Source organism: Copadichromis virginalis, linkage group LG7 (assembly GCF_057382275.1).
Source record: "Copadichromis virginalis isolate Kocher_CV1m ecotype Utaka linkage group LG7, C_Virginalis_male_GT1.1, whole genome shotgun sequence".
NCBI lineage: Eukaryota > Metazoa > Chordata > Actinopteri > Cichliformes > Cichlidae > Copadichromis > Copadichromis virginalis.
In genome coordinates, this window is record NC_140624.1 from 69,482,936 (window position 1) to 69,492,808 (window position 9,873).

The following is a 9,873-nucleotide window of genomic DNA, read 5'->3' on the forward strand; positions in this document are numbered from 1 at the left end:
ATGAAGTGAAATTGTGCGCTAAGCAGAAGTGAGTGTGTCTGGCATCACGGTGTGTGTGAAAAAGGTGACTGAATTTTAGCACAAGTGAATGGGATGTGTTGGAGACTCTAAAACACTGAGTTTCCTGTTTTGATGTGCGAGTGAACCCTGCAGCCAGATACACAATACTGAACACATAAGAACAAACTTGTTTTGTGAAGTGCATGACAACATGTCACGTGTTTTATGATGAAGGGAAAGAAGGAAAACTGAATAAAACGTGTCTGTGGCCTAAATGAGTGAGCTGATTGTGAGTTTCTGGTGTGTGAGAATTTAAAAAACAATGGGGAACTGACTGACTGGTTAAAGCTGACAAGACTGACTGATTTAACATCATTGTGTGAAGTTCAGTGGCATGTCCAGCGGGGGGGGGCACGGGCCACAGCCCCAACCAGACTGGCCACCCCAGGTGCCACCCCGAAGCTAAAACAATAAAATTCAATCAAATGTACGATCATGTTTTCACAGTGAAGCTCAGATATCCGAGTGTAAGTGAATGCAGCATCGGCTTCTGCACTATGAGCATCACCTTAGGAAAGGTAGGAGAGCCAAGCACGAAAGACGGTGTTCTGGGAATCCATCCTACCTGGCAAACCATCCTACCCGTTGTTTCTGCGCATGCGCACAACACGAAATTCAGTGCCAAACCATCCTACCTTTGTGAATGTCACCTACAAGCATACTTAAACGGCTAAAATTTAGTGGCAAATCGTCCTACTTTTGTTAATCTGAGCTAGAAGCATACTTTAACAGCTAAGATTCAGTGGCAAATCATCCTACCTTTGTTAATAACAGCTAGACACATACTCTGACGGGTAAAATTAAGTGCCAAACCATGCTACCTTTGTGAATGTTACCTACAAGCATACTTTAACGGGTAAACCATCCTGGCTGTATGAATATGAGCTACAAGTATACTCTGATGGGCAAAGTTAGGTGGCAAACCGTCATACCTACTTAAATTGGCCTGGAATTACTCTGTGACAGCAGAAATGTGCATAAACTACTTACGGTAGGACGTTTTGCCAAAGTAGGATGGTTTGTCAGAAAAAATTTTCGGTGAAAGAAAATGAGGAGAGAATAAATGTCCCGGTACGTAATATTAAGTTTGTTGAGTTTAGTAAACTTCGGTGAAATTAGAATACAAAGAAAAAAATAACACTTGAAGAATTATTGCAGCCGTCGAATATTTCAGACAGTATGCTACTGAGAGTGATATTATACCCCTTTCGTCAAAAAAAGTGACAGGTTACTTCCGGAGCTCATTAATTATTCATGAGCTCCGGAAGTCCGGAAGTAATTAAGTAATAAAAATATGATATTCATAAAAATATAATTGATTATTTAGAAAGTTTCTTATATATCAAAATAGCATTCTTTTATTTCTTTAAGCAATTAAATTTTTATTTTTATTGTTTTTTTATGCTCAAAAAACGCCATCTGGTGGCGGGTCAGTGTGTGTGTGTGCGCGCGCCCGAGGCTGTGTGTCTGGGCGCGCGGGGGCGCGCCCGTGTCTCCGGACCGTGCTCTCTCGGGCTCCGTGCTCATGTGTTTAAAAATGTATTAAACCATATTAAAATTGTTTAGTTAAACTTGTGCTTTTGTAACGTTCAGTATGGCCACAAACACATGCTGCATGCCTTGGGGGAAAACTTTATTTCGATTTATATGCATTTGTAGATTTAGAATAAAACTCATACTCAGAAAAAACTCGCGATCCCCTAACCCTCCTTAGATACATAAGCAGGGAAAACTCCTTAAAAAACCCTCCGCGATTTCTCCAAAACCCTGCAATAACTTGTTAGCTACCCCTCTATTCCCAAAAACCTTATATTCGATAACAGGGAAAATCCTTATTCTTTTTTCCTTCAAAAACTTCCCTCTTACTAGCAAGCTCTAAAATTCAACCCACACTCTAAGTTCTACCTCGCTCTTAATCTCCGATCCACAACTTCTTGCAGAGCACAATTTTTTCCTGCTTGTTCGCTCCCCGCTCTGCTCCCGAATGCGCTGCTTACCTCGTTTGAAAATTCCCCCCTTAGACCAACTCCGCCTCACTGCGCCCCGCTGCCAATCACATAACCCTTGCACCGCTCCCTTCGCACCCCGGTTAGCCAATCCGCTCCAGGTCTGATTTTACGATCTCCCGCTGATGTTAAGACTATCTTCGAACCCCCAGAAGAGATCTGACTTCAGAGGTATCAACAACTGGCACCGCTCAGACTGCTTGCGAGCTCAACAGCCATGAAACCAGGGATCAACAACTACCTTCGCGTGCCCTATGTGCATATCACTCGGTAAGTGTTAATCTTGCTCTCTAACTACATTTTCGCATTTTCCTTTTTACCATTTCTGTCAATCCTTTCATCTTCAAAAAAGCCATGCAAATAGGCTCTGTAACACTTGGAATACACTTTTTAAAACATATATAAGCTCCCCTCTAACACTCAGAGCTAAAAAGTGCGTTTGTAAGTTAAACTATAGCAGCGATCATGGCCTCATCAGGTACCTCATTTTTTCTCACTCTTGTTCATATAATGTTTATATTTTTACTGTTTTTTCCCCGTTTGTAAATACTCGATGTTATTTCTTTTCAGACTCTGAGATAAACCTGCTCAACTCCTCTTTTTTTGAGTATCTCGATCGAATTGGTAGGTTTGGTTCATTCTTGTTCCCCTTCTTAACAGCTAATTGTACAAGAAAAACAAAACATTTACCCTCTTTTTTCATTTTTATCAAACTTTCTAGATATCTCTGACTTGGACACCTTTATTGGTACGAGTTCCCCGAATTCTTCACCACCAGTGCTTGTGCGATCCACAGGAAAGAATATTCGTCTCTCCACACGGGACAGAGAGTATTTGCTCTCTACGCTAGATCGCCCTGCTTCATCTGGCCCCAGTTCCATTCCCGTCGGAGCTTGTTCTCTCCCGCAACCCGCTGGGAAAAACTTGCGCCTGTCCGCCGGGGACAGGCAAGATTTGCTCTCCGAGCTCACTCCCGATGCTCCGGCCGATCGGAGCCCCAGAAACGCTTCTTATTCTCCGCCATCAGACACACGAAATGCACCGCGCCTGCCTTTGAGACCCAATCACGGTCAGTCTCTCTAGGTTCTCGCTTTTTTTCTCATTTCTTTTTTAAAATAAAAACTAACCCTTTTCTATTTAACTTTACTAACTGTTTGTATCTTACCCTCAAATTCTCAGGGCGTTTCAGAAGGAGGAGTAGCAGGACCCGCAGGATCGCAAGGACAACGAGGACAACGCGAACACGCACCCGAAGGCAGCTGGCTTCAATCGCTCTTCGCGCGGTCTCTCTGTTCGCTGAATTAGTTCAGCTCATCTTATAAAAACTTTGTTTTTGATTTTTTTTTTTCATTTTGCTTTTCAAACATACTCTCTTTTGTGGTTTTTTGTTCTTTTAATATATTCCTGTTAAACAATAATAATAAAATAAATGGATAACCAGGAACAAGATATTACAGACCCGTTTCTTGCTTTAGAAACAGCGTTAGCTAGGTTAAATGAAAATATACACCATTCTCAGATTACATATTCACAAAACAGTGAGCAACCTGAGGTGATCAATAATAATGATCCTTTAGAATTGCTTAATTTAGCTCTTGCCCGATTAGCACCCAATGAAAGTGCCTTTCAAAATATTTCTTTGAGTTTGGGATTGGATCATGATGAGATCCAAACAGAGTCAGACGCGGTTCATTCACAAATGAGTCTGACACAAAACATCTCCTCTTCTGATCCGTTTTTAAGCAATTAATAGAGCTTTAGAAGCTTTGGCCCAAATACAAAATGAGGTTCAAATACCGCCAGAGTTATTGAGTCAAATAAACAGGCTAAATCAAAATCGTTTCATTGATTCTCAAAGCCAGCATTCGCTAGTCTTTTCCCCAGAAAATGCATGTCCCAACGAACCGCTCAGCCGCAGCCCCCCGATACAGCTGTCAACCACTTTCAATGACTCTAATCCTCATCAATCACTCAGCTCTCCCGCAGACATTGTCTCTGCGAACGAGCCACTTAACCCAGTAAACCATGATCACTCCTTTCAACAACGGGGTAATCCAGACCAGAGTTGCGCCAGTAATTCAGCACAACCCTCTATAGTTGTTAGAAATAAATTTAATAACGTTGAAATTAGAGAAATTTTGAATTTTCCTCCTCCAAACGATATACCCAACTATGCGCATTATTATCAAATCGTAATGTCTAGTGCACGTGAAATATCAAACAGGGTTTTCTCTCACGCACGTCCAGGTGATTATATCCAGTTAGAATTGATAGGCCAGCAGCTACAAAATAATGTTTCAGTGATTTTACGTGATAATCATGATTTATCTGAATTTGAAAATTTATTCTTGAGAGCGGTACAGTCAAACTGGTCAGTAATGTGTGATGGCTCGTTGGAGGTTGTAGCTCAGATTGTTACACCCCCAAATGGCAGTGGGAAAAGATTGCTTAAACACATACTCGACAGCGAAATTGTGAAAAAGAAAACACGTTTTTTATACGTGGTCCATAACCCCTCGAATAAGTTGTGTTTTGCTACAAGTGTTGCCCACCTTCTGCAACCCGATTTTAATGACTATCAAGCACAAACATTAGCTAGAGAAATTCAACAAAAAGCTGGTCTAAATGATCAAACGCCTGTTGGGTTTAATCAAATAATTACATTTGAAAGGTTACTAGGATGTAAAATTATAGTATTTTACCGTAACGAGCATGATCGCACCCTTTGTAAATTTCAGACTAGTACAGTGAATAGCGCAAAAGCCTTGTGTTTATTTTTATTTGACAATCATTACTACGCTATCAAAAATCTTAAAGGATTTTTGGTCACAGCGTATTTGTGTACTCATTGTTACATAGGCTTTAACCATGTGTTATCCCATTTCTGCCCTGCTCGTTGCTCAGTCTGTATGCAGCCTGACTGCAACGATCATTTCCTCTCCCCTATTGTATGTACCGATTGTAATCGCACCTGTAGATCTCGTTATTGTTTTGAGAGCCATAAAAAAACTCGTTGAGAGGCGTGAAAGGTCTGCCAGCAACTGTGAGCTCTACAGGAAATGTATCAAGTGCTCAAGGCTATATTACTTAGCAGCACATGAAAAACCTCACAAATGCCAAAAGAGAAAATGCCAAATCTGTCGTCAGGAAATCTCTAGTGATCATCAAACACATCAGTGCTATATGCAGGTTTTACAACGCGAAACAAAACATAATAACAAGTTGATTTTTTATGATTTTGAAACTTTTGTTAACGAACACGGTGAGCACAGCCCTTTTCTGGTGTGTACAAAAACATCAGATGGTAAATCTTGGAGCTCTCAGGGCGAACATTGCGTTGAAAACTTTCTTGCTCATTTTAGACGCCCCCTCTTCAAGGGCTCAATCTTTATCGCTCATAATGCAAAGGGTTTCGATGCGTACATTATCCTTCGCGGGTTAGTTAGGCGAGGATTAAAACCAAACTTGATAATGCAAGGTTCCAAAGTGATCAGCTTTACAGACCCAGACTTTAATCAACGTTATATAGACTCGTCATGCTTCCTACCTATGCCATTGTCAGCTATCCCGAAAGCGATGGGATTTTCAGATAGTGTTAAAGGTTTTTTTCCTCATTCTTTCAGCTCCAAACAAAACCTAACTTATGTTGGACCGTACCCTCCCCCTTCCGCATTTAGTCTCGAGCGCATGACATCAGAAATTAGACAGGAATTTTACAAATGGTATGATTCAGTCAGCTCTGGCCCCTTCAATTTCATGAAACAGGCACTGTTATACTGTAAAAATGATGTTGAAATTCTAGCTCGGGGTTGCACATTGTTTAGAAACGGGTTTATTGAAGAGACAGGAGTAGATCCTTTCAGTCGCAACACGCTTGCAAGCGCTTGTCTTAAAACGTATTTGACAAACTTCATGCCTGCCAATTCTCTGGCCCTGCCCTGTCCTTTAAATTACCATAATCAGGTAAAATCATTTTCCTCATCCTTAATTCAATGGCTCGAATATCTCTCGTTTACGCAAGGTGTTTTTATCAGACATGCGCTCAATCAAGGAGAAAAACAGCTCGGTAGTTATTATGTAGATGGATATTCCGAAAATAATGGTAAAACATACGTGTGGGAATTTTTGGGCTGCTACTTCCATGGGTGTATTAAGTGTTTTTCCAATCAGTCCGATGTTAACCCCCTGGTAGGTTCCTCTTTTGCAGAGTTAAACAGCGCCACTCAAGACAGGCTCGCTAGATTGAGAGCTGAGCATAATGTCTCTCTTGTTATAATCTGGGAGCATGAGTGGACCGAGTTAAAACGTAGTGATGAGAGTGTAATCAGCTTTCTCAAACGTTATGATCCACCAGAGCCTTTGAACCCCCGCCATGCTCTCTGTGGAGGCCGTACAAGCCCAGCACAACTTCGCTGTAGTGCCGGGCCCCGTGAGAAAATCAACTATGTCGACGTGACCTCCCTGTATCCATATGTAAATAGTACATGTAGTTACCCCTTAGGTCATCCTCAAATAATCTTTCGAAATTTTCAGCACCCTAAAAACTACTTTGGGTTTATCAAAGCTGCCGTTTACCCACCACGACGGCTCTATTTTCCGGTCTTACCATTTAAAACAAAATCAGGAAAACTTCTCTTTACTCTCTGTCGCACTTGTGCTGAAATGAACAACCAACAAGGAGCCTGTAACCATAGTAACGAGGATAGAGCACTGAGAGGGGTGTGGACCACTCCCGAGTTTAACCTCGCATTAGAAAAGGGTTATGAAATAGGTCGAATCACAGAGGTATGGCACTTTGAGAGACAGAGTAACACAATATTCACAGACTATGTACATCATTTCCTGCGCAAAAAACAAGAAGCTTCAGGCTACCCATCAGATGCTGTAACTGAGGAGGCTAAACAGCTTTACATTAAAGACTACCAGGTTAAGCAAGGAATAACTTTAGACCCTGAAAACATAAAACTAAACCCTGCTAAAAGACAACTGGCCAAACTGTGTTTAAACTCTTTTTGGGGAAAATTTGGTCAGAGAAATAATCTCACACAGAGCAAACTGGTGAGTGACCCCGAGGAATTCTTTAACCTCATGTTCTCTCCAAAATACAAAGTGAGCTATTTCTCTTTTGTCAGTGATGATGTGGCTCTTATTCAATGGTGTTATGGTGACCTCTGCACTCCGCTCCCAAACTCCACAGATAACATCTTCATTGCGGCCTTCACTGCTTCATATGGGCGTATGAAACTCTACAGTTACTTGGATCAGCTGCAGGAAAGAGCTATTTACTATGACACTGATAGCGTAGTGTATCTCACTAAAGAAAATCAATCTGAACTAGAAACAGGCAGGTATTTAGGCGAGCTAACAAATGAGTTAGACCAGGATGATTTCATTACAGAGTTTGTTGCAGCAGGACCTAAGAGTTATGGTTACATGACCAGAAAAGGTAAAGTTGTTTTGAAAGCAAAAGGAATCACACAAACACATGATGTCTGCGAGAAGGTCAACTTTGAATCTGTAAAGACTCTTGTTGACAATTACATTGATAACTGTGAAGGAGGGTCTACACTTGAGGCCCCTCAGCACAGTATCGTTCGTAATAAATCAGCCTTTTCACTACAAAATTCATCATTTCCCAAAAAATTCCGTGTTGTTTATGACAAGCGTAGATTGCTGCCAGGAGGTCTGACTTTACCCTTTGGTTATTGATTTTTTGTTATTCGTTTTTGTTTGTTTTTTAAAAAATGTTTCAGCCTGCTTTAATCGAGTTTGACCCCAGACTTCATGTGCCATTTTCCTGTATGGTTGTCGGGCCAAGTGGCTCTGGAAAGACCTTTTTTGTGAAATCTGTATTGGAAAACTGTGTACATGTTTTGAACAAGCTTATTGACAATGTTGTGTGGGTTTATACATCCTTTCAACCTCTGTATTCTGAGCTTCAAGAGAAAAATAAAAACATTAAATTCATCGAGGGCATTCCTGAATCATTTCAAGATGAGACCTTGTTTCCCTCACACCAAAGTCATCTCATTGTACTGGACGATGTTATTTTTCAAGCAGCTAATCATCCGGAAGTGGTCCGGATTTAAAAAATAAAAATAAACACACTATCAAAGCGCCTGCTCTCATCTGAAAGAGCCTGTCACGGCCTTTATGTTCCAAACCTCCCGTTGCCACCCACGGCCTTTTCTTGGACTTTTTTGGTGTTTGGAACATAAGAGGCCGTGACATTTAAGTCAAAATAATTTTCTAACCCTCCCGTCTTCCCATCAGACATTTGGCAAACAAAAAACCATCTTTACCACACCCCTCTTTTTTTTTGAGACATAAAGATGTGAAAACATTTATTTAAAAACATTCAGAAAAACAAAGTTTATTTTATATAGATTCAGAATTTTAACATCTGTATGAGTACACTCATACAGATGTTACTTTGCAGCTGGTGTGTCTACAATATCTGGGCTTGATCTTGTAGTAAACTGTTCTAAATAAGAAAGCCTATCCTGCATGTTATCAGTCTTAGTTTCTATTCCTTGCTCAAACGCCTTAAGAAAGGATCTAAAATGCAAAGGATCACCACCAAAAACAGGAATTTCTATTGCTGGAAGCAGTGACAACCTGTCTCCTGCCTTGGGCTTTCCCCTTCTGGTTTAACCTTAGCAGGTGCATGTGTCTCTAGTACACAAACAGCAGAACAACACTTCTTCCCTGTCACTGACCAAACCCACAGCACTGCGTGCACTGAGAGTGCATGCTGTCCATTCTGAGAAATGACTGCACATGTGCTGTCAGTGTCAGGACACGTGTCATACATGGCACAAACCTTTTGCAGTCCACTCTGTAGGCTCAGTAAGTTCACCTTCAAACACATCAACATCTCCACTGACAAAACCTCCGTACTGCCCCGGTGCCGCCGTCATCGGGAGGTTGACAGAACTGTTATCAGGTGTAGCTGTAACATCCGCGTCCACAAACACTGCAACACTCTCCATGTCATCCACGTCTCCTGACCTACCTGCTAACAGCATACCACTGTATCTAAAGAGTACTTCAGATTTCTTAGAAACGTATTTCTTATTCACAATATTTCTTATTTACGTTTAATGTGGAAAGACTTTAGCCCTCCTCTTAATCTTCCATCTTTTTATAAGATTTTAACTAGTTACACACAGACCTTAGAGTCAAAGAAAAGTCGAAATGAAAACATTTATAAAATGTTCACTTCTGTCAGCATCTCCTCCTTTGTCTGAGTCGTGGCCTCAGTCGCATCTACGAGCAGCCAACCCTCTCTTCAGCTGCACCTGTCGTACCAACAGTCCCGTTGCCCTTGCACAAAGGTCATCTCTGCTAACCCCTGGGTCCAGGCATGCATACTGAAATTACAAAATATTTTGGATCATAGCAATTTAGAAACAACTATAGATGCAATAATTTCACATGTCTAACTATACTCCACTGTGAAAATTAAATTTCCATGATTTTTCCCTTTAGTATTCAAAATACAGAGTCCTAGCTTTTACCTACATCGGTTTGGCTTATTTGTAAAAGTTGACAGTTGGATTCTTGTCGTAACTCTTCCACTTCGGGATCCTTAATCCCAGATATGCCATTCTGTAGTAATAAAGTATCGGGTTAATTAGTTACATCTACAAACATGAGAGCTTCAAAGACAAGAAAATGCAAATTTATTTACTTATTTTTCTGGACAAACTAGTCTTAGCATAAACCTTAAACATGTTTTTGGAAACATGACCAAATAAGCAAGACCAGTTCTGCTCCTTCCCCAGCAGGAACAGACGGTGGTGTT

The 9,873-nt window shown here is 40.9% G+C and overlaps 1 protein-coding gene across 1 annotated transcript; it reads left to right on the forward strand.

The window, feature by feature from the left end:
• Window positions 1-2,347: 2,347 nt before the first annotated feature.
• LOC146706763 (uncharacterized) lies at window positions 2,348-3,525 on the forward strand (the record flags this gene model as incomplete). The annotated part of the gene is made up of 3 exons (XM_085461054.1): window positions 2,348-2,690; window positions 2,788-3,135; window positions 3,246-3,525. Coding segments are annotated over 3 exons (834 nt in total), but the record flags the coding sequence as incomplete, so codon positions are not given.
• Window positions 3,526-9,873: the final 6,348 nt, after the last annotated feature.